The sequence below is a fragment of the Sceloporus occidentalis genome, unplaced genomic scaffold (assembly GCF_023333645.1).
Source record: "Sceloporus occidentalis isolate IW3139 unplaced genomic scaffold, rSceOcc1.0.p SCAF_4, whole genome shotgun sequence".
Classification (NCBI taxonomy): Eukaryota; Metazoa; Chordata; class Lepidosauria; order Squamata; family Phrynosomatidae; genus Sceloporus; species Sceloporus occidentalis.
Genome location: NW_028316984.1, coordinates 85,122,636 through 85,148,257, shown reverse-complemented (window position 1 = coordinate 85,148,257; position 25,622 = coordinate 85,122,636). Strand labels below are relative to the sequence as shown.

The window sequence follows — 25,622 nt, the reverse complement described above, 5'->3', positions numbered from 1 at the left end:
TCTAGCCTTCCAAGTGTTTTGGACTTCAGCACCCAGAATCCCAGACCATTGGCCAAGATGCTGAGGTTTGTGAGAGCTGAAGTCCAAAACACCTGGAGAACCAGAATTTGGGAATCACTGATATAAACCAATAGGAGAAGGAGTAGTTTCTTCTGGGTCTCTATTTTGCATTGTGCTTGAACTGGCAAATCTTTCATGGTGTCAATTTAAAAGAAAGTAGACCCTGCATGATAGTTTGCCCACTCCTGCTCTGTAATGATCTCTGGCCAGGTGCAGAATGTGCAGATATGAGGGCTCTCATTTTAATTTCCTCCTTATTACTCTCAATGTTTTCTTTAAAGAAAACCACAGTAAATAAAGGAAAGGAAATTATTTCAGTCCAGAAAGCATTATCTTTATGGTGAAAATTGATATGAAGTTCTCTGAAATTCTTCTGCAAGCTAAAACAAAACAGCATTAAATAGCATTATTAGGATACAATCAGTTTTCCCTGAACCTGTATAACTGTTTAACAACAAACAGCTTGGGCTGGCTCTGAACCCTGAGATGCAAAGTACAGTATAGAATAAAATGCAGAAAAAGAAAAATAGACAACTTGCACATTTCTGGTTAAGTTTCATGCTAACTCTGACCTGCCTTTTATCATGCTGTTTAAGCTAAGACACAATCGTTTGCCTGAAGTCATTCAACACATTCAAAGCTAAGCAGCCATTCTCAACTCTCCCTCTCAAAATAAGTCTACTTTGTTCACTGCTTTGAAGCATCTAAACTCTCCAGCAAAAATGGGCAATAGCCACTTCAGAAGCCACTATTTCCCCAACTTGTCCACATGACTCTCAGGGACCAGCATAGGGTATGTATTTACATCTCTTCCTTTATGTAGCAATAGGAAAATGCAGGGATATATTTGGAGACTGCAAGACAAACTCCAGAGTCCATATTGTGGTAATACCTTTATCAGAACAACAAAAGTACTGTATATACTTGACTATAAATCAACCTCATGTATAAGTCGAGGGCAAGTTTTGGAACCAAAATTATGGATTCTGATAAGACCCACAGATAAATTGAGGGTAAAACTTAGGGGCATTTAACAAATGATGTAAAGGGCAAAACAATGGCAAAGAACTTACAAAATTCCAGCAGGCATAAATTTGTGCTCATCCTAAAACCTGGATGGATAGGACAGTAGAAGGAGTTACTGTTTTAGGACAGATTAAACTCTCGCCTTTCAAAGGGGGATGGTTCCTTTTTTAAAATAAGAACTTGCATTGACCCATAGAGAAGTCAACTCAGTTTTTTTGAGTCAGGTTTTTGACTAAAATTTATAGACTTATACAGCGCTCCCACATTATAGGCAGGCATGCCATACACTGGAAACTGTGCCAGAAAAACTCCTCTCGCACCCCAGAAGAAGTAATGGGAGCACACCCGCAGCACAGGCCCCATGACGCATCGCGTGCACAAGCCCCATTACGTCTAATGGGGCTTGTGCATATGTGTTTTTCCCATAATGCGAGGTGGGGGGGGGGGGGTCCAGAACAAATCCCCACATAAGGGAAGGGCACACTGTACATGAATGTATACAATAGGCAAAAATCTTGGTGCTAGCATTTTGAAACAAAGTTCCTTCATCAGGCAAAAATATTTTTTAAAACTGTGAAGGGAGTGACAGTATTAGGGCAATGTAGTGCACATATTGTCTTCCAAGGGTATGAAAAGGAGGATATCATTTTTTAAACACTATTACCAGATAAAAGAATTTGGTTCTGAAAGCTAGCACCAAGATTGTGTATGTGCACATGTGCATGCATTTGTTTGTTTATTCATAATATGAAGTGAAACAATTATGAAAGTGTGAAAGAAACATGAGCCTTTTTCTAGTGCATGTTTAAACATTCCTCCTTAGTGGATGTGTTCCTTGGAAAACTTCTAGGTTGCTCCAACTCATTCAAGGAGCGATAACCAATGCTGGTGGTTCTACAGATCAAATCTTTCTCCCCATGGAAAAGATGAAACCATCATGTTTCAATTAACATCTACAACGTGGTATACTTTGACATTCATGATTCCACTTTCTGCCCAAATGAACTTTGGAAGGTCAAGTGCACAGATTCACAATTTTGAACATTTATAAACCAAGCTTCTGGGGGAAAGGCAGCATACAAATAAAACAAACAAATAAACCAAGCTCTGTTTCCAGTCTCTGTGTGGATCCTTTTAAGTCCAAACTAGGAGCAATATGAATTGTGGGCACTATAGGCCATAACACAGGACTGTTGCTCAAAAATATTTCTTAACTCTTCCAAATCTATTGTGAATTTTGTGAATGTGAAAAACTAAAAACAATATTTGCAGACTTGCTGGTAAGTGTGAGCATAAATCAGAGACTTGTAGCATGTACAGTTTGTCAAAAATCAACCCCATTTCCACACAAATGCTGCCTTTTACCACATTGCAACCTTTCATAACAAGGTATTGTGAACCTAGATGCACTCTGTGTGTGTGTGTGTGTGTGTGTGTGTGTGTAATTCACTCTATCCATGTATTTTTTTTTAAAAAAAGGTTTTCAAATTGGCTACTTTGATGGCAGAGGGAATATCTGTTGGGCGATTCACTTCCAGCCTGAATCACAACCATGCATCCTCTCTCTGGCAACTATCTGTAGTAAAAACAAATAAAAGGACTGTAACAGCTGTTCTACCACTTCTGTGAAAGGAATGCAGTGATCACTAAAAGTCAGCATGTTTTTTTCAAAAAGAAGTCATGCCAGACTAATCCCCCACCTCTCTTGGTTACAAGCTTGGTAGATGAAGGGAATGCTGTAGAAGTAGCATATCTTCATTTCAGTAAGGCCTTTGATAAGGTCATCTACAATATTGTTGCAAATAAGCTAGTAAAATGTGGGGGTAAACAATGTGACTCTTAGGTGGATTTGTAATTGATTAATCAACTGACCACCAAGGGTACTCACTAATGGTTTCTCTTCATCCTGGAGAGAAGTGTCTATCAGGGTGTCACAGATTTCTGTCTTAGGCCAACTGTATTTCAACATCTTTATTGATGACTAGGATGATGGAATAGAGGGCATACATATTAAATTTGCAGATGACATCAAATTAGGAGGGGCAGCTAATACTACAGAGGACAAGATCAGAATCCAAAATGATCTTAACAGATTAGAGATTTGAGCCAAAACTGCCAAAATAAATTTCAACAATGTAAGATACTAAGGGAGAAAAAATGAAATATCTAGATATAGGATGGGAAACACCTAGTGGTATTTACCTGAGAGAACACCTCTCTAAGAATCTGTAGGTCCTCCACTACAACTCTGTGGTCAACATCCACTGGAAGCTGACCATAGAATTGTGCTGGACGACCTACAAATGCCTAGAGAAGTCTTCTCTCTAGAAATCCCTAGGTCCTCCAGTGCAATTTCTCATAAAAGTTGGCCATAGAGATTCCTAGAGAGAATGTATAATGTATTCATCAAATTCATGAATAATCAAATCCGCAAAAGTCAAAGCCATAAATGTGGAGGCCAACTGTACATATGAAAGAGATCTAGGGTGTCTCACTAGATCACAAGCTGAACATGAATCAATAGTGTGATGCAGCAATTAAAGAAAAAAATAGTAGACAAGCTGGAGAATGTCCAGAAACTAGGACACAGAGCAATGGATTCAAACTACAGGAAAATAGATTCCACTTAAGCATTAGGAAGAACTTCCTGACAATAAGAACTGTTTGATAGTGTCTCCTTCTTTGGAGGTTTTTAAACAGAGGCTGGGTGGCCATCTGTCAGGAATGCTTTGATTGTGTATTCCTGCACATCAGGGAGTTGGACTAGATGGCCCTTGAGGTCTCTTCCAACTCTGTGATTCTAGCAATCCATGAAAAGAGACAAAGTCTCAGGATGTTGAAAAAAAGACTTTATTCTTTAAAATAACACAATGTGTTTTGGCCTAGGAATATTTGTATGGCCTTCTTCAGGGGGATACAGCTTTAAAACCAACTTGCAGCGATTCTGAAAAGAAGGTCTCCAAAGTTTATGCTCAGTTGCATAACTCAATAGGAGTTTGGCCTCAGTTTGTTTGTATCCTTCCCATACCAGCAATTGTCTATGACTTCCAGGAAAGGTCTGTTCAACTTCTCTATGGCTTGTGTCAAAACAGCATGTGGGCTTTTTAACATTGTGGACTTATAAAGAAAAGAAGGCTCTGTTTGACTTTTCTGCACCCTGGGACACAAATGGTCCAATTTAATGCAGTTTAATCTACCCCACACAACTGGATGTAATGGCTGAGGCCAAAACATTGAACATCACATAACAGATGCACATACATTTTCAGTATCCTTCCATCCATCTTTTTATATATGAATCTGCTAAAGGCTAAGACCTATGCATGGGAGGAAAGTGCAAAAGTAAAATATTGTTTTAAAGACTTTTGGCAGGCTTTGCATCAGTTTCTGATACCTAAGGTGTCAAAGTTCTGAATATTTCTTTATCTCCATCCTTTTGTCCCACCTGATACCCAATCTTTTTCCTTCTGTTCAGCAGGAGCTCCTCCACTTACCTGTAATCCTTCATTTTTTTCCTTCCCATGCCCTTTGATTTCTACCACTGCCTAGAACAGCACTGTAAATCCTTAAATAAATTAAAAAAAATTCTTCCCCTCTCTCCACCTCCCAATCTGGCCTAATTTATAGGTCTGGAGCTGCCAGGTCAGAACCAGTACTGGTTTGCAGACTGAGACCGTCAGCAACACCAACCCCATATTCATATGGGGTTTTAAAACATGAATTTCAAATCTTAAAATGTTGAAACCACTAGTTTAGCCAGGGAAGACTATAACCTCTCTGGAAAGAATTGTGCCATTTTGGTATCCCATATATAAAGGATGGACAAGATCTTTTGGTGCAGGTATCATTTTTCAAGCCTCAAGATCCTCTTCATTTTAAGTATGTTGTTTTTAAAGGAACTACCACTAGTACTATGCTAAAACAAGTGGGGACCTTCACAGCATATTTAAGAAAAAACTGCATCATAGTTATGAGACTATCCCTTTTTGAGGAAAGAAGGCGGATGGAGGGTTGTTGTTGTTTTCTATGAGAATCTTAGGGGCCACATCCAGCCTACCTGGCAGAGGATCCCAGCTTCTGCCATACAATCAGTGTTGCCAACAAGCCTCGAAGATATTCCCTGGAATGTTTTACCAAAATCCAAAATCCCCGGAATTCCCCAATATTTATTATTATTATTCAGTCAAAATCCCCAGAAAGAAATTAATTAAATTCCCAAATTCCAGGGAATTCCCCAGAAATTGGCAACACTGCATACAATATGCCTCCCCAGGACAGTGTTACTGACACTGTTGTTGCTACAAGTAATTTAGGAAGAGGGGAGGTGGTGAGAAACCAACCCTCTGTTCTTTCCGCTACAGACACCAATGAAAGCCCCACAATGATCCTGCCCCCATCTCATCATGACCACAGCGTAGAAAACCAAGCTGCTGCCTGCCCTAAAATGAACCCAACCCTGCAATGTACATTTTGACATCAGCCAGCAACCTTTGAAAGATATTGATCTACAAACAAAAAGAAACATGTTGTCACTATGTGGAAAGTCAGGACAGAGTAGAGTAAGTATCCAATGAATTCATTTTAAAGCACTCAGCAAACATTTACTTCTTGACAGTGATCTTCATTAATAAACACACGAGGAAGAAATGAAATTTCTCTCAGGTTAGGACAAGGAGAACTTCACAAAACGTATTCTATTGCAAAGTGTGTGTCTGTGCTGTTGGACATTACACCCCTGTGCTACACAAGAAGGAAGGCAGGGAGAAGGCTGGATGCAGATTCCATTGTTTTTTGCTTTTAATGGAGTCTTCTCATGAGATTTCAGGAGGCATTGTGCTCAGCCAGAGCTGATTCATTGAAATGAGTCATATTTGACAGTTACAATCAATGTAAATTCCACTTATTTTAATGTACCTGCTGTAGTGGGAACTAACATTGGATTGAATGAAATGACTCTCAGAAAGCTCACTCTGGGTCTAGGGAAAGCAGGGATTCCAGCATTATAAAGAAACCTAATAAACAAGTTGCCTAAAACTTAAATCTGGAAAGTGTCCCACAGTGCAGTCCTAACAGCCTCTTCCTGGCTCTTTAAAATGTGGGGAAGTGGCCAAAACATCCCCTGCTGTGCTCATGATGGTGAATGCAGCAGGCTCTCTCTCGCTCCCTTGCTCTCTGAGCCTTTAAAGGTGAGAGAGGAGGCAGTCCATGCAGCAACAGGAATCCCATGTGCTGCTGTTTTCAACTGGAAAAGGCAGGGCTACATTAAATTCCCAACTGTCTCTCCAAGCATGCAAAAGGGCATTGAAAGGGAAGCTAACAGGCCATTCAACCAGCCAGTGCAAGGCTAAGTCTGAAAACTGGCGAGCCCTTCTAACCTGGAAAAAGCTGAGACAGGAGGAGGAGGAACATTAACAACAACAATAATCAGTATTAGAAATACACCCCAAAGCTTTGTGGAGATGCAGTCAACATTACCATCACAAGTTTTTCTATAAGTGCTGTATGTTGAACTATGCAGTTTTCCCAAATCATAGCCATGCCAGGAACCACCCATATGTAGCTGCAGGGGGAAGCATTCAGGAACACATGGAAGAGGGGGAGGTGTATGCAAAGACCCTGGAGGGAAGAGGTTCTTGTGCATTTGTCATCTAACTGACACATCCCTTAAAACAGGTTCTAACATCCATCAGGACTTTTAAAAGCCCAGCTGTGCTAAAATGTGTGTGTGTTGTGTTATGCACAGGTATCCCATCTTGCAAAGAGAAGCAAGTTATCTCTTCTGTATTACAAAGCAAAAAGAAACAATCACTCACACTGAAAACCTTATGGTGAATCCCTTTTTATGAGAAATTGACAAAGTACTTTCTGGATTACAATTTTCAGAATCCCACAGGTAGCAAGATCAGTAGTTTTTCAGCATTGTGGTCAGTGCCCATACTGGCTGCGGGTTCTGGAATTTGCAGTCCAAAATAATACGTTTTCTATTATGTGCTTCTGATACACATGACAGATGTGTACATAACTCTATTGCTAGTACATGTACCTAAAATAATGATGCACTGATCCTATGAAGACAGTTATGGGCGCAGCAAGGACAAGGAGCATGGGCAAGGTATACAAGACTGCTGTAAAGCAGCTCTTCCCACACTGCCCACTGTGTTAGACTACAACTCTCATCATTCTCAACCTACATGACCAATTGCTATACCTGTTGGGAATGTGGGAGGTACATTAAAACATATCTGGAGGTCACTATGTTAGGGATGTCTGTTCTATAGCAACAAACTGGGGGAGGGGGCCAAAAGAAGCTATAGCTATAATCCAGCCAGATCCTTACTGAGCATATCCTGTGTTCCATAGAATAATTTCAGCAAAGTAGTGATTGCATGCACAACAATTATCCTAGGTGATCACGCTACACACATCTGAAATTTCATTGTGAATTTCTGATTACCTCAGAAAATATCTACATTACATGTTCTCATTGATAAAAGTACAATGTAACATATACATTTATATAAAAAAATCATTAACACAACACTTTCTTGTGCTTAAATAATGCCTAAGAAGGGAGTTGCCAGGTTGAGGAGGTGAACTTTAACTTGACAAATTCTTACTTCAAGTGGGAGTTTTCATTTATCAAGCAAATAATTTCATTCAAAATACCCTGAAATGAATGGTTCTGTTTGACAGGAGATAATAAAGATGCTTAAAATGGAACAGGGATTTCATGCAACAATGCAGGAGTTTTGCCAAGTATTAATGCAAGTTACTCCATTCTAAAGACTCTTTGTGCTAAGATTAAACAAAAGTTCCTCAAGAATGTCGAGGGGAGGGTTGACCCCACAACACAAAAACGTCATGGTAACTCTTTTAAGAAACACTCTCAGACTTACAGAATTATAAAAAGGAATGAAAAGGAAAGTCCTCTTGCCTAGCTTAAGGAAATAATGATCATGGTTGGGAATAAAACCCAGGAGTTTAACTTCTCCAGGAAACATTCTAGTGAAGAAAGATAGCAGTTGTGTACACCACTGGAGTATTTCCACAAGTCAAACCAGTACTGAAAAATACTTACAGATATATTGGGAGAGTCTGTAAGAGTGCACTCTGTTTTTAAAAGAAAAGACTGAATTCTGAGCTCTGTTTCAAGATACTTGCTATCCATGAGAGATAAACATGTACATTTAAGGTCCAGGTAGGGAACCTGTTTCAGCCCAAAGATTAGATTGGCTCCAGGGCAGCACATCAGGGGCAGCATGCCCACAATGGGCATGGCCATACACACACTGCATTCATGTCATCCTCACATTTGCCCAGACAGCCCCTAACAGCATGAGCTTCACTCATTGTTATTTGAGGTGAGCAATGGAGACTGTACCATCACCTCAAGGCACCAGGAGGTCTTTCAGGCAGTGGCTAGGTCAGAAGCCCCTTGCCTACCACCCCTCCCTTCTTCAAATGGAAGGGGCCTCTATTAGATAGATGGCAGATCCCAATTCTTGTTAAACACAGGGATAACTGTTGGAAGTACTCAAGGGCGGATTACAGACCGCCAAAAAATACGTATGGAATACGTATTAGGGTTAGGAAGGGGCGGTGCTTCTGCACCCCCCTAACCCTAGTACGTATTCCATACGTACAACATGGCGGCGCCCCTTCCACATGGGGGCCGGCATGTTTACGTATCGGACGCATAGCGTCCAGACGTGTCGCGGCACCTATGACGTCGCAAGAAGGAGCTCCATTTTGGAGCTCCTTTTTTGCTCTGCGCGGGAGCCGCGCGGTGTGGCTGCTATGGCTCCCTCACGGAGCAAGCGGTGGCGGCGGCAGACCGCCGCAAAGCAGCGGTCTGTAACCCGCCACTGTGACTTAAAAGTGACACATATTCATTCTATGGCCTGTTACAGACTGCCAAAATAAAGCTGCTTTGGGTCTCTTTGGAGGTATACTGTTTAAATGATGCATGCATCCTAAGAATCCAGAAGCTGCACCAAAGCTGCACTCCAGGGCTTAGGAATGGAGTGTGGCTTTGGCGCGACCTCCGGACTCACAGGACCCATGCATAATTTAAATAGCATACCTCCAAAGAGACCCGAAGCAGCTTTATTTTGGCAGTCTGTAACAGGCCTAAATTTAGGTGTATGTGAGTCCATCAAAGGTAGCTTCAATTCCCCCTTAGTTTTTGAACTTGTTCATTCCACATGTTCCCCAGTACACAGGGAGGTTATGCTGAACATAGCTCTATGTCAGTGGTTCCCAACTTTTCTTATGCCCCACACCCTAAGAAATGTTTTATTAATGTTACACCCCTTACAAAAGTAATATCACATTTGAAGATAAAGAAGTCCATTTTTTTTAACCAAAAACTGAACTACATATAATACTGTGGGTGAACAAATTGAACTTTGAAAAAAACAAGCTTTTAACTCAGTGCATAAAATGCAAATCTAAATTGACCAATTAGATTCTAATTTATTCAGGGAGGAAATATGAACAGTAAAACCAATCCCAATTGTGAACCAAAAATTCCATTACTTCTTTGCTTATGCTTCTCATTCATGATTTTGTCAAAATCTGGACCTTTCCCGCTGGTCCACAGGTCTGGCTGTGGATTCAAGGGATTCCATGGTTTTGTTTTGATTGACAAAAGAGAACTGAATCTAGATTCACATAAGTATCTTTGTTGCATCCCCAGGGAGTGCAGGATTCCAGGTTGGGAACCTTTGCTTTATGTACAGTTTTAAGATGCATAAAAGGAAGAAAGTGGAAATAGCCAAAGACATAAATTGCTGTTAACACAAAGCAAACTGGTAATTATACACTACTTTACCATTATGGTAGGGTGAAAGAATTCCTAGTGATCTGAAAAGTAACAATGAAAATAGTCTGGCTTCATAAATTCCATGTCAGAATGCACAGTAGTGCTGATATCTTAAGCAAAGAATGACAATGCGAAGACTGGATTCAGGATTATCTCTGAGCCCAAGTTTTCATCACTTTTGCTATTTCCTCTAAATTCTAAGGTCAGACCTGTATTTGCAGGTAAAGATCATACAATTTTACCTGCTGGGGGTGGGTGGCTGCTCCTTCATCACCAGCCAGATTATCTGTTCCAGTGATTTGTGCAGGCTTATGATAACAATCAGCTGGGCTACTTACCCAAATAACTGTTATAATCACAATGGATTTAACTGCAAGCCTGATCTAGATTATTGATTTCAAGCTCCATTTCAGGGATCAAGGATTACTCAGAAACTCTATAATGGCTGGAAAATATCCTTGAATGATGGTCTGTCCACCATTTCCCCTGCAATGTTAGGTATGCACTTTATGGCACATATTCTGTGCTCTTGGGAATCAAAGAATCTTGACCACAAGTGCTGTCTAGTCCAGTCTCCTGCCATGCAGAAATAAAAACAGCATGAATGTTGTTTGGCTGTACCAACATTCCTCTAAATTGTTTTTCCGGCCCTACGCTGGCTTCTGTGGGGGGTACAAGAAAGAATGGCTTTTTAATGCCCAATCCAACACAGTTAGACTCAAATGCAGGAATATAATATCAGGGGCTACTGCCACATTGCAGAAATAAAGCAGTTTTGTCACCACTTTAACTTCTATGGCTCAATGCTATGGAATTCTGTGATTTGTAGTCTTGTGGGGGCACCAGAGCTCTCTGACAGAGAAGGCTAAATGTTTCACGAAACAACAAATTCCAGAATTCCATAGCATTTGAGTCATGACCATTAAAGTGGTGTCAAACTACTTTATTTCTGCAGTGTGGATAAGACCACAGTCTCAAGCAGTTACCTATACTAACCAAGTACTTCTGTCCAGCTGGGTTGTGAACTGGACTAAGTACGTGTATCACAGCAAATTCAAAAGGTTTCCAGGAGCCAAGGATAAGGAATTAATGTTATATGAACTTCAGACTGGCCAAATATTTGAAGGGTGGGCTCACTCTCATCTGGCAATGCTCCTATGTGAGCCAGATGCTTCCTTGTGAAAAACCTATTTTAGTTAAAATTAATATGTTCTTTGAGAAATCAAGATAAGCTTTTTATCTTTAATGTTTCAAGGGACAATTAAGCATAAAAGATAAATGCTTCCACATCTGATTACACTTAATAACCAGTCTACAAACATGGAATCTCTAAGACATTTCTATATAAAAAGCTTTGTGACTGTAAAACAGGGGGTGAGGGCTGAGTATGACATCCAAAAATGCCTCACTATGGCCTGAATGCACAGGACACAGCAAGTATGATGAAGTCAAACAAAACTGAGACTGATCATTGGCTGGATAGTAGATTATCAGATAACACTGAACCCTTTTTGTAAAACAAACAAACAAAAAGCAGTGGGATATGTGCAACAATAGTAATTTACCATATTAGTCAGTTTCTGGTGTCTTCCCATCACAATAAAATTTGAATAGTATATACAGATTGCAAATTTCATCTTTTTAAGCATGGTATGTCAGTTACATTTGGTTCATTCCTAGCGTTGCCATAACCCGGCAGCCCCCGTGCCAATCACGGTTTCGGGGGCCCCTCCCGGTCCCGGTCCGGTTTGGGCCCCCACCCGTGCCTTGTTCCCGGTTCGGGGGCCCGCTCCGGCTATTGCCGCTGCCGCTAATGCGGCTGCTGCGGCGCCAACCCACCTCCTCCTCGTCATCTTCACGGTGGGCAGCGCCAACCCACCTCCTCCTCCGGCTCCGCCTTCCTCCTCTTCCTCGGCGGCAGTGTGAGGGCTTGCGCGCGCGCGGGGCTCCAAAACAGGAGCTCGTCCCTTGCTTTGGCCAGCCAGCCATTGGCCAGTTGGCCAAAGAGGACGGGCTCCTCAGCGCGCGCCACCCAGGCCTCAGCAGGGGCCAGTGGCAGCGCGCGCACCTGCCCCGCTTCCATCTGCGCGTGCACCTGCCCTGCTTCCCTCCGCGCGTGCCAGCCATCGTGAGGAGGAGGAGGGGGGAGAGGAGGAGGAGGAAGGATCTGGAGGAAGGGTGCCTTGAAGGGGCCAGGGCAGAATTGGGGCGGAGGAGGAGGAGGAAAGCTGAGTCAGTGGCCATTAGGTCTGCCTTGGTATTTTGGGGTTTTTTAATTATTTTTAAAAATATAAAATACTTATTTTATTTAATTTTTTTAATTTTTATTATTGCTTTTTATTTCATTAATTTTTATTATTGCTTGTTTTTATTTTATTTCATTAATTTTTATTATTGCTTGTTTTTATTTTATTTCATTAATTTTTATTATTGCTTGTTTTTATTTTATTTCATTAATTTTATTATTGCTTGTCTTTATTTTATTTTATTATTTTTTATTATTGCTTGTTTTTTATTTTATTACAATTTTTATTATCAAATATATACACCCCTGCCTTGTTTTTTTCATTATTTTTTATTATTAAATATATGCAAGTGCATTTTCTGTGTATTTATGGCGCTTTGAATGCTAAAAAGTCTGCCTTTCCTGGACAATTATAGTGATGATGATGATGGTGATGATGGTGATATTGATATCAACAAGCCTCTAAGGCATGGCCAATGTAACTTGCTGTGATTTTTACAAACTCATGCGCAGTAAAGAAAAACCACAGTCCCTTGACCAAGTACACACTTCTGAGAAGTACAGTTGAACCTGAGGGCAAGTACATTTCTGCCATCTGTCTAGGAATAATGCCAAAATGTCCTCCATTTTGATCATGCCTAAAAAACATGCATTTATATTAACATTTTTTAAAAAAAAACCCTCATTTTTGCGCATCCTCCATTTTTATGAAAACGTGTCCTACATTTGAAAATGTTGCCCTACATTTGTCCTACATTTGTCCCGGTTTGGAGGTCCTCACTTATGGCAACCCTATTCATTCCAGATTATTATTTTTAAGTAATGCACTCAGAACACATATCTCTCCATTCCATAGTTTAGAAATGTGTGTGTATGTCTGTGTCACAAGAATACCACTGGAAGGATCACAAGCAAATCTCAATGGTAACAACCATCCCCAGTTGTTGGTCTCCAGCACCTAGTAATCACTGGCAAGACACTTTGCCTTTCCTGCCACAAGTAAAAACATTTTCAAAGAGTAATATCTACTCATGGCAGGTGTACCTTCCACCCACTGGGTAACAAGATTTTGTAGGGTCTAGTAACTGTTTGAATAACTTACAAAATGCCTTTGGCTGTTACATGGAAAGGAGGGCCTCTTTCCAACCACTTTTTACACTAAGACTATTGTGCACATCTAGCGAGAAATAGAGTGATCTCTAGTTAAGTTTCATCCTTAACTATTATGCCTGCTAGGCATCATTAGATCCATCCTACCCAATGCTTCCTAATAAAAAGGCAGTTTTGCCATCAGCTGTCACAACATCCTGTGGCAATATATTCCATATCTTGAATTAATTATGTGGTGTATGAAGTATTTCTTTTTGTCTGTCCAGAATCTCCTGCCAAGAAAATTTACTGGATGACCCCCAACTTCTAAAACTCTGGGAGAGAATGGATTAAGTCTTTGCCAGCAGAAAGCTGAGATATCACAAACGAGACCAAGAAGTATTCATGTCTTGTAGGAACTTGCTTTCTGCAGTGATAGAGTTTGGGCACATGGTGCATTTAGAGAATAGGAAGTTCCAAGATGTGGTGTATATGGCATACCCAGTGCCAAGTAAGTAGACAAGGAATGCTTGATGAGATACTGTCATTCTGGGGTTGGAATCAGAAGGACCCCCCCCCCCCCCCAATTCTAAAATCTCTGGGGTAGAAAGCAGTTAATGCAGCAGAGAGAGAGGAGAAGGAAAAGGGCACTACACTGCACAACACAAAATGTAAAAGTGCTGAAGATGCAGGTGGAATGAAATGCCATCACCATTCCCCTCCCCATATGTCAGACTAAAAACTGCATTCATTTTTAATACAATATAATCAGTAGAAATTTGTCTGACTTGTACATTCATTGATTGATTCATTCTCTCTCATACACACACACACAAATAAAAGCTGGGATTTTGAAAAATGTCAGATATTACACTTCATAAATATTTTTGAAAAATAATAAATTTGACTTATAATGTCATATACAAGTAAGACTATATGTACTTTTAAGATGACAAGGTGTTTCACTTGGAAAAAAAATTAAATAAAGTAGACAGAAAATGTTTATTAATGACAACCCAGTGATTTCAGTCACTTCGTTGTGAGTGTAACAGTTAATCTCTCTCTCTCTCTCTCTCTCTCTCTCTCTCTCTCTCACACACACACACACACACACACACACAGAGGGAAAAAGGCAGAGAGAGCTATCAAAACAACAGTTGTAAGAATGCCTTCAGTCAACTTACCTTTTGTCCAATTTTAATTCATTTCTTACTGCAGTGTTAAATTTCCAAATGTTGAAATTTTTATAATCACTACTGTCAACTTTTAGAAACTAATATGGGGCAACTTTTTTGGCATGTTTGTCCTAAATCAAGCCCACAGTATGAGATGGTGTCACTGGAATCCATATGTAACTTCCCATGCACTGATGAATAGACAACAATGGAAGGTAAATGGTGCAGACAGAAGAGTTCAGGCTAATTCTTAGTCTATAGGGCCTCCCATCTTGCCCAGAATTGCACAACACTTTCCCTCTACTTTGACTGAACCACTACTGGTGTCTAGTTCACCAGGTCCACAAGCTGTTTTACAATGCAGCCTTCCTCATCTTTGTTCCTTTTAGATATTTTGGACAACTCCTAGAATCCCCCAATCAGCTATGACAACCCACCTGGAGGGCACCAGATTGGAGGAAGCTCCTATAATGTATGGTTCACATCAGATTGATGTTTTGCGCCTGGACCACAGAGATTGGAGATTATCTTTGAGTAAGAGAGGAGGGGCTTCCATCATGCTCATTCCCCATTTTCCTGAAAAACTGAAAAGTGCATTTGGGTCACAGTTTAACAAAGTCACTATTTTTAATCCCTGATTCTATTGTAAAATTAGTTTACCTAGTGCTGGAGGAAAGAGAAATTAAGAACTGTGAGCAAATATTACCCTTGCTACATTACCTGCTGAAACATTAACAAATACACATGAATATACACCATCTTCCTCTGGAAGTGAGTCGCATGATATCGGAAGTTGCCCCTCTTTCAAATGAATCCAGCATAGATCTTTCAAGGCCTCACAAAATCCCCGACATGGTGGAGGTGTTACTGGAAGAGAAGCATTACACCCAGGTACCAGTAGCAAGCAGAAAAACCACTCCAAATAGCGGTGACACCGAGATTTAAGAAGCCCCTCCCACTCATGCAAAGCAGCCTGAATTTCCTCCTCACTGCCAAGGTGCAAGTAATTCGGCACTCGGAAATGCTTCATGCCCAGGTTGTTGCAATATGACAGCTTGGCTGGTAAGGGCAAGCAGTGGCCAGCCGTTGGCATCAATCCAGGAAAGAAGGAAGGAAGCCCTGCACTACTATTGCTAAAATGTTGCACAGTGTAGGTTAGTAGAAACTGAAGAGAGTCAGAGTTATTGGCAGAAGAAAAATCCATAACATTAGTTGCATTTGAATTAGAAACAGAATCACTAGAGTGGTTCTTATTTGCATCAGCTACTACTATCCCAGAATGCTTAAAGAAGGGGTGGTTTTTAAGCTGGAGATGGGTTTTATTGCCCTTAGAGACTGATTGGTTTCGATCTGCAACATAATGTAAGAGCCAGTTGTCTAAAGCACCCACCACCTTGGATGGAATTCCACCATGTACATGACTGCTATTGTTAGCCAGAGGCTCCTGCAATTCCAAGACATTTGCACCAGGCAAAATTCCTTGTTTTTCTGAGGAAGCTCCCCAGGTTGCCCTTGTTTCAGAGGAGGTGGTACCTTCTTGCCCTGCATGTATAGGTTCTTGAAAAGCCAACATGGTGCCAGTAGCATGATCATCTGGTGAAAATGAGAAAGAAGAACTACCTGGGAGTGGAAAGTCAGGCTTCTTTAAGAGGATGCGAGTGTTGTTCCACAGAAGAGGGGGCTTTGTAGTCACCAAGGGAACCCCTTTTGGCTGCCCAGTTTCCGGCAAGGTTTGAGTATCATCTGTAGAGTTGGCAGTAACATTCAGGATGCTCTCTGACTCTGTAACAGCAGTAGGTGATGCTTCCAAAAGGTCAGTGGTTGCAGGTGCCTCAGTCGTCTTTGTCGCCTCAGTAGTTTTTTCATCCCAAAGTTGAACCAAATTCCTGATTCCTTCAGCTACATTTAATATCTCAGCCCCTACTCCTGCAATATCTCCTTCTCTGCTTTCCAGCTGGGAAGATGTTGTAACTGTTGGAACAGTTGTGGCAGCAGTGAAGCCTGGTCTCTTTAAGGTAAAGATAGTCCACACTCTCCCCTTTTGCTGGGTACTACTTTCAACTAGGATGCTCGAGGTGGTAGCAGATTCAGGCGTAGCAAGATGCTGCATCATCCGCTCAGTCTGTTCTGTCTGCTCCTTAGGACTGGCAACTTCTGTGGGAGGGATGGTTGTTTTCTCTGGACCCCCCCAAAACCAATTCCTCCAGCCTTGTGCATTTGACAAACCACAGGTCAAAAACAGCAGAAGCCCAATGCTGAGCTCAGCTCGAGCCATTAAAAGGTGGCTTAAGGGGGAACTGTGCTGTGCAGCAATGGTTGGTGAATGGAAGAATTCACATTGATCTGTCCTCTGGAGCTGCAGGGTGAGGAAACATGCAGCTCTCTTCCAAGCAGATATAAAACTTGCGGGGGTGTGGCTAACAAAGTCCTCCCTTCCAACAGCCTGCTTCCCATTAAATCAAAAACTTTTCACAGCATACACAGCCTATAAGGCTCTCAGTTGCAACAGAGGAGGTGCTTGTCATGAGAATGTCTGAAGATTTATTCTTTTCTTCTTTCAACCCAAGGCATAAGCACACAGAAAGGCATACCTGGAAGCCAACCATTCTTCACAATTGCTCTACAGTTTAAATATATTGTTGTTTTTCCTGCCCCCAAAGCTTACAAAAGTATTTGGGGATGTCAAAATTTCTCCCTGCCCTGAGCCAATACTAAAAGAAGGCGGAGATCTTTTCTCATCCTGGCTGTTTATAGCCTAATTTTCAAAATCATTAACTTCAGTAGAGAGAATGCAGACTCCCTTCTTCAGAAAAAAATCATTTCTAAAGGAGGTGGAACACAGCAGAAAGCTTCTATGGTTGTCATTCAAATCAACCAAGAGTCAGAGAAAGGATTTATAGTTGACTGGTTGTGTCTTAAGTTGCCAACATGGTCATGATCCAGTCAAAATGCAGCACTGTAAAAACCAACCAAATGATCTAATAGGAGAGTTGAAGACTTGCTTGAAGTCTGTCATTCAAATGAAAAAGATTTGCATGAGTGGGAGGGGCTCCTTAAATCTATGTGTCACTGCTATTTGGAGTGGCTTTTCTGCTTGCTATTGGTACCTGGGTGTAATGCGTGTCTTCCAGTAACACCTCCACCATGTTGGGATTTTGTGAAGCCTTGAAAGAGCTATGTTGGATTCATTTAAAAGAAGGACTACTTCCAATATCATATGACTCACTTCCAGTGGAGGATAGTGTATATTCATGTAAAAATTGCTTAGATTTTGTTAGATTGTGAACAAAATCAGGGTTCCTGCACTCCTACTTTAGAAGAATAGGTCAGGGGCAGGGAGGCTGCTAGGGGACTCAACTTCAGGCAGTTTACCAGTCCCTAGATCACTGGATTCTGCCATAAAATGCTCCCTCACAATTTGCTAGACCTCCCCTGAAATCATTCAGGCCTGTCCTGGTTGTTGTTGTTATCTGCCCTCAAGTCACCTTTGACACATGGTGACACTGTAGACACCTTGCCAAGACAACCTTGCCAAGAAGACCTTGCCAGTAAGACACCTAGCCAAGAAAACCCTATGAAAGGTTCGCCTTGGGCTTGCCACAACTAAAAAATGACTTTGGCAGCATAAGTGACACCAACAAGCCCTGCTGTCCTTAATTGCCCTGCTCAGGTCTTGCAGGCTCAGAGCCGTGGCATCTTTGAGTCTATACAACTGGTATGTGGTCCTCCTCTCTTTCTACTTCCTAAAATCCCACCCTTCTCAACATTATTGTCTTTTCTGGTGAGTCACCTCTTTTCATGATGTGGCCAAAATATGACAACCTCAATTTAGTCATTTTGGCCTCCAGGGAGAGTTCAGACTTGATATTTTTGGAATCATTTGTTTGACTTTTTGGTCATCCACGTATACTTATCACTCTTCTCTAGTATCACATCTCAAATGAGATTTTCTTCCTGTCAGCTTTCTTCACTGTCCAGCTCTTACTCCAAGCATTGTGATGGGAAATGCGATGGTTTGGATGATCCTAATTCTGGTATTTAGCTTGATATCTTTGCACTTTAAGATCTCATTTATTTATTTCATAGCTGTCCTTCCCAATCCTAGTCTTATTATTTATTGGCTCCAATCCCCATTCTGATCAATGATTGATCCGAGTTATGAGAAATCCTTAAATATTTCAATTTCTTTGTTGTCTATGGTGAATTCCTGTAGCTCCTCCATAGTAATTATTTTTCTTAATATTCAACAGCAAGCCTGCCTTAGCACTTTCCTCTCTGATTTAGTAATTTTTCCAAGTCTGCTTTCTGCTAGTTGTATGGCGTCATCTCCATATCTTAGATTCTTGATACTCCTTCCTCCAATCTTCACTCCTCCTTCTTCTGTGTCTAAACCTGCTCTGTGTATATTTTCTGCACACAAATTGAATAGATAGGGTGATAGAATGTAGTCTTCTCTGAATCCCTTTCTGATTGGGAACCATTTTGTTTCTCCATATTCTGATCTGACTATGGCGCAGTACAGTCCGCCCAAAAAGGGTGGCCTGCTGGCGCCTGTTTTTCCACCAGAGGGGAGCCTCAGCTGCCAAACTGTGAAGATTCCCACCGGCAGAAAAAGAACCCACAAAAAGCAGGTTCTTTTGAAGCCACGGCGGCGGTGTAACAAGTGTGCCACTGATGCACTTGTTATGTAAGTGCCGCACAGCACCGTGTGGATACTGCGCACTTACATAATGGTGGCACCCATGTATACAGGGTGCCACCATTGTTATGCCCTCATCACATGTGAGGGTTGTGGGGCGTGTGGGCGCTCTACCCTCAGCCAATACCTAGCACGTGACGAGGGTGCCTAAAAGGCCCTTATGTATCGGGCCTATAGCTTCCTGTCTTAAGCACAGGATACTTTGCCCTGGTATCAGTATTTGTTATCCCAGTCACATATGACACTAAATTTATATACATGATCTGGTCACAGAACTCACACGCTGTCACTGTGGCATGTTCTACAAGTAAAGATGATCTGTGTGTGCTATTTTGTCTATTGCATGGATAGCTGAGTATATGATGTTAGCACTCCAGGCTTTTACTTGGTCACATGCCCCAAAACCAATCCTTAATTTGATCATGCCAGATCTTCCTCATCTGCCTAGGCTTTTTTTATGAAGTAAATCAATGGCGGGTTACAGACCGTCATAAAGGACGTCCCTATCACGGACAGAGTCCGTGACAAATGGCGGCGGCCGTTCCACACAGCTGCCGCCATTTTGACGTAGCAGACGCTCTGCGTCCGCATGTCACGCAGCGGAAGTGACGTTGTGAGTGCGCCCATTGGCACTCGCAGCGCCTCTTCCGGGGCCTGAGAAGGAGTGTGATTTCCGCGCTCCTTCTCTGCAGCGTCCGGGAGCCGCACCGTTTAAAGGCTGTGGTTCCCGGACACTGCAAGCGGAGGCGGAGCCAGACCGCTGCTTCTCAGCGGTCTGTAACCCGCCAATGTGTTGTTAAAGGATGGAAAGAATAGACATAAATAATCAAATCATAAATAATCAAATAGTCAAAAGGGGTATCAGAAAACTCTGATGAAGCAAATCCTAGACAGATTAAAATATTCACAGTTCAGGATTTATTCTACAAAAAGAAATCACACACAAGGATTTTGTGCATCAAAGAGATGTTATTGTCTATGCAAAAAGCAAATTTCCTGCACAGAAAACATGTTGTTTTTTTGTCACAGAAGATCCTGTTCTCTGCACACACATCATGTGTAGATTTTTTGCAGTATAAATTGCTAAGAGCAAATAGTCCTTGAAAATGAAGCATTTCTCAATAACGTTCTTCTAGTGAGAAGAAAAATTATTCATAAATGCCCTTGAGAACGAAATTCATCAAGGTTTACAACCATAAAGACCTATGACTTGTGCCTCTATAGAAGAGCTTTTTCACTTATATAATCATTTCTCTGTGTTGCAGTATCTGTAAATACAGCTTGGCTTAAAATTCTCTTATTTACTAAAGTATCTGCTGGAGAATTTAGTAAGGCTTTCTGTGTGATGGCACATGCAGTATGAAATCTGCTTCTGTTGGAGATTCACCAGGCCTGTTCTCTTAGCCTTCCCTATCCTGGTGCCCTCCAGACACATTGCAGCTACAACTAGGGATGTAAAAATCTCTCAAATTCATTTGCAAAACACAGCTCCAGCCAGCAGCAGATTCAGAAGCAATCTTAGCTCTTTCTACTGGTAAACACAGTTTTGAGGAACATGGTTTGGATATGGCTTAACTTGTGTGCATTTTCTTCAGAGTGCATTTTTCATTTTTATATGTTTTATTTTTATCCAAACTAAATGTTTTTACCATTTAGTATATTATTTTACGGAAACAATATTTTAATTGTCTAGCAACAATCCATTTAGACTGGAACACTATTTGTTTCCAGGGCTGAACTTAACGTTACTTTTGAGTAGCATAGCTAGCATTGAGGTTTATCACACGGAGATTTTTAGAGCTTTTGCAGGTCAGTTCCGACATGACTGCGCTTCCAACGATGCGAATTCAAGTCATAACGTGAATGTGTTATCAGACGCGATTCCTTTCCATGGGAGCTCCTTCAGTGGGGCTTCCGCAGTGATTCCAAAGTGACCCCTCATTTTGATGAATTCAGAAAAAAAGGGAATTCACAGAATTCGCATTCAAGCTCATTTCGATTTCACTTTGAATTGGTCTGGTGTGGAAAACCACTCTGATGTCACCCCCCTTGGCCCCCTGCATCCTGCTCTGTCATTCCCCTCCTCCTCCTTCACCCCATCTCGCCCTTTCTGCCACCCATCCCATCATCCCCATCATCCTCTGCCTTCTCCTGCATTCCAATCCTGGCCCCAGCGACCCCCTGTGACCTATCCCATCATCCTTTGCCTTCTCCTGCATCCCAATCCTGGCCCCAGCAACCCCCTGTGACCTATCCCATCATCCTCTGCCTTCCCCTGCATCCCAATCCTGGCCCCAGTGACCCCCTGCGACCTATCCCATCATCCTCTACCTTCTCCTGCATCCCAATCCTGGCCCCAGCAACCCCCTGTGACCTATCCCATCATCTCCTGCATCCCAACCCTGGCCCCAGCGACCCCCAGTGACCTATCCCATCATCCCCTGCCTTCTCCTGCATCCCAGTCCTGCCCCAGCGACCTATCCCATCATCCCCTGATTGTTCCTTCATCCCGATGAAGGATGACAGCTAAGGAGGGGGCAGGGAAGGATGACAGCATCCAGAGCCCCACTGAGCATGTGCAAGGGTGCCGATTTGAATCATTGAACCCTCCAGTGTAGTAATACAATGTGCACTCACTCTGCTTTGCTTGAATCCACATCACGTGACTTGCTTGGAATAGAACTGACTTCGCTTCCCCCTTAATTTAGAAGGGCAACATAAAGGCAACCAGGTGTGGTAAAACATCACGTTTTAACGTGAATTCGCATTGCTAGATAGCAGACTCTGGATCTGGTGTGAAAAAACATCACGCTTCGCGTTGCTAGAACAGGAGTGACTGCAGATCTGCAAACCTCCCACGTGTGATAAGGTCCATTGTACTAAGAGGCTGGGCTCACAGAAAGATTCATCCACTTTTTTAAAAAGAGCACTACATTGTTCACCCAGTGACTTGATAGCTCAAGCACAAAGACTTGACATAGGCATTTCAAAGGCCAAGAGAGCTTTTTCACATAGGAACTCTAAATGCAGGACATTTTTTCATTAGATATTAGATATTTTGGTACTACTACTCTAACAGACCTACTCTAACTTTGGTATTTTTCTACATCTGCTTTCTCCAACCTGGTGCCCTCCAGATGTGTTGGATGGCAAATTCCATTATCCCCAGAAAGTATGGCCAACAACACTGCTGTCTGGGGCTAATGACAGCTGTCATTTAACACATCAGTGGGGTAGCAGTTTAAGGAAGGCTGTTCTACATCAAATTATCTCAAAGACTAAGCTAAATTTAAAACCACAACACAGAGTTTTGCATTACAGAGCTTCTGTATTGAAATTTCAGATTTGGTCCCGTACTCGGCTTTCCACTGGTCTGTGAATAAAGGCTTCTTTAAAGAACTGGGCAGAGGATTTTCAGCAAGTGCTGCAATCCCCCCTCTTCCACACCATTATTAAAGGTGTTGGAGTCCTATTCTCTTCATTTAACAATAATATAAGAGGAACCAGACGATTTCTCACATACCAAGAGAGACATCCTGCTAAACACCTCCAACATACCAATTTATTTGCATCCAGATCTGCCCAAGATAGACAGACAGACTTGCTTCACAAATTCACAAAATAGCTCCATTTATTCCACCCATACTTTTTAAAATCCATTTACTGAGCCTAGAATTTAAAAAATATATTATCTGTAAATTTTATTAAAGGCTTGTAACAACTGACCCATCCATACTGAAAAGCCATGTTCCTCAACAAGGGATGGGGATGTATTGTCAAAAATGCTAGGGCTGGAGACAGATAAGAACGCTTCTCGCAACCCCCATACTGTCAAATTGGAAAGAGGGATAGCTTCATACAATAGTACAGTTGAACTGGATTACTGTTTTACATTACTAATGTTAGACGGGCCTCCAAAGACTGAGATGGCATGCAACTAAAGCACTAGTCAGCACAATGGCTAAAACCTCTCTAACACTTTTCTGCATTCTAATTTTCCAGATATGCTGCTCCCTTTGATCACCCATCTTGCCACAGGCAGTATGGAACAAGGGACAACTTCAACAGAATTTTAAAACAAAGTATCTTCTGTTTTATTTCTGTACAGCATGTCCATTGTATATTCTAGGGGGTACCCCTATTATGATTCAGCTAATTCAGACTCCTCTTCACAAGCATGAATCGCTGTGGAAGACTGGTGGTAGTTGTGCTGGTGTGTGAATATACTGGACAGACTGATAAGATAATTCTTCCTGCTTGACTATTTTGCCTAACAAAATTTCAAATCTGCTTTTCACTGTATGCATTTGCAGATACTGTGGGTCTACTGGGTTTTGTCCTGAGGACTGGACTGTCATTTTCTAGTTCTCAAGCAGTTCACAAGTCAGATTTTTGATTTTTAAATAGCTCAGTGACAATTAAGAAATTTGAAACAAATTACATTGTTTCAAAAAGAATTGGCCACTTTCTCCCAGGAAAAATGGACAGTTATTAAAGAACTAATGACAACAGAATCTCAAGGTCCATGCCCTAGTGATCTCCCGACTTGATTACTGTAACGTCCTCCTGGCTGGGCTTCCTCTTTCTCACCTCCGTCCTTTAATCTCTGTCCAGTATTCAGCTGCACGCATTATCACATCCACCCACCACTCTGACCACATCTCTCCTGTGTTGGCATCCCTTCACTGGCTCCCCCTCCCTTTCCGTATTCAGTACAAACTCCTGCTGTCGACGTTTAAAGCCCTCCATGGGCTGACCCCTCCTTACTTATCAGACCTTTTTTCTCCTCAACTTCCTACTAGGGCCCTCCGTTCTGGTAGTCAAGGTCTGCTGTCCCAGCCCAGGATTTCCTCTGCCCCATCTCGGATTCGCCCCTTTTCACTTGCTGCCCCTCACTCCTGGAACCTTCTTCCCCCACAAGCAAGAGCCATCACTTCTTTAACCAGCTTCAAAACAGAGTTGAAGACCATCCTGTTCAGAGAAGCGTTCCCAGGCATTGCATAATTGTCGCTTGCTATTTGATGTTCTTTTGATGCCTGTTTTATCGAACCATTTCCTGTACAGTGGAGTCTCGGGTTACGAAAATAATCCGTTCCGCGGCCGCTTTCGTAACCCGAACGGCTTTCGCAAGCCGAATCCCCATAGCCGCTAATGGGGAAAAGCCGCGATTTGGTGTAAAATCGCGGCGAAAAGCACCAAAAGTTTTTTCGGGACCCGAAAAAACGTTCGTAACCCGGATCAATAATTTCCAATTGGATTTTTTCGGGTCCCGAAAAATTCGTAACCCGGGTATTTCGTATCCCGAGGTTCCACTGTATTGCTATGTACTTTATATGTATTAGCCTACTAGCCCCACCACCTTTCCCTTCTCCTTTTATGTCATGTCTTTTTAGATTGTAAGCCTGAGGGCAGGGAACCGTCTAATTAAAAAGATTGTATGTACAGCACTGTGTAAATTTACAGCACTTTATAAATAAAGGTTAATAATAATAATAATAATAATAAGCCAAGCAGACACTACTGCTTAAGGAAATCATGCATTCAGGTTAAAGCTAAAAGAAGAGAAGCCCAGTATAGAATTAACAACTAACAAACACTGTCATATTAATGAATGACAACAGCTGTGGGTAAAGTCATCCCATGGATGTAAAAATGAATGTTGGTGTTTTTTTTAAAAAAAAAAACATACAGAAGGGTGCAATTCAACTAAAATATAAATTCAGTCCTATCCATGTGTAAAATCTGTAAACGCAATCCTAACCATGTCTACTCAGAAGTAAATTTTATATTAGTGGTGATGCTCCCCAATAAGTGCTTAAGACTACAGCCTTAAGGTGATCCGTGTTGTGCATTTCAGTGGGCCAGAGAATTTTACTATTACAGCTAAATCAGGATTTAAAACAGTCTCTTTGTTTCTGACTTCTAAAACCAATTGGATTTCAAGAAGAGACATCATATAATTATGATGTTGGCAAGATGCATATACAGAGGAACATTATCTTTTAATAGCTATTAAACACCATTTACACTTTAGAAATGAGGGTTAACATGGTATAGTGGTTTGAGCATTTTATGACTCTGGAGATCAGGGTTTGAGTTTCCACTCAGCCATGGAATCCCACTGGGTGACATCCACACATTCTCAGCCCCAGAAAATCCCATGATATGTTTGCCTTAGGGTCAGAAATTACTTGAATGCACACAACAATAATACTGCCTTAGAAATAGTTTAGAGTTATAGCAAGATGCTGTCATAATTCTTGGAAAACAGATGTCTTCAAAGCTCCAGGTAAAAACAGAAGTTCTTAATGTCCCACCCAAGGAAAATTTCATGGAGCATTATCATTTGTTGCACAAACCTACAATTATGAAAGGGAACAGCTTGAAGAATCCAGGAATACATGTATTTACATGAATGCTATTCTAAAATGAAACCTGCCTTCTGATTTATTTAAACAGCATGCCAATACAGCACTTACTGGTGATTGCAAATGTCCAAAACTA

At 41.6% G+C, this 25,622-nt stretch overlaps 1 protein-coding gene across 2 annotated transcripts in view; it reads right to left on the bottom strand.

The window, feature by feature from the left end:
• Positions 1-25,622, bottom strand: part of COL18A1 (collagen type XVIII alpha 1 chain) — a 224,545-nt gene that overhangs the window by 93,536 nt on the left and 105,387 nt on the right. The window contains exon 1 of one of the 2 annotated variants that reach the window (XM_089520684.1): positions 16,040-16,694. The exons of the other annotated variant lie outside the window; for it this stretch is intronic. Within the exon in view, the coding sequence (XP_089376810.1) occupies positions 16,040-16,694 (655 nt within the window). Of the gene's footprint in view, positions 1-16,039; positions 16,695-25,622 lie in introns of those variants that run through there. 2 annotated transcript variants of the gene reach the window in all.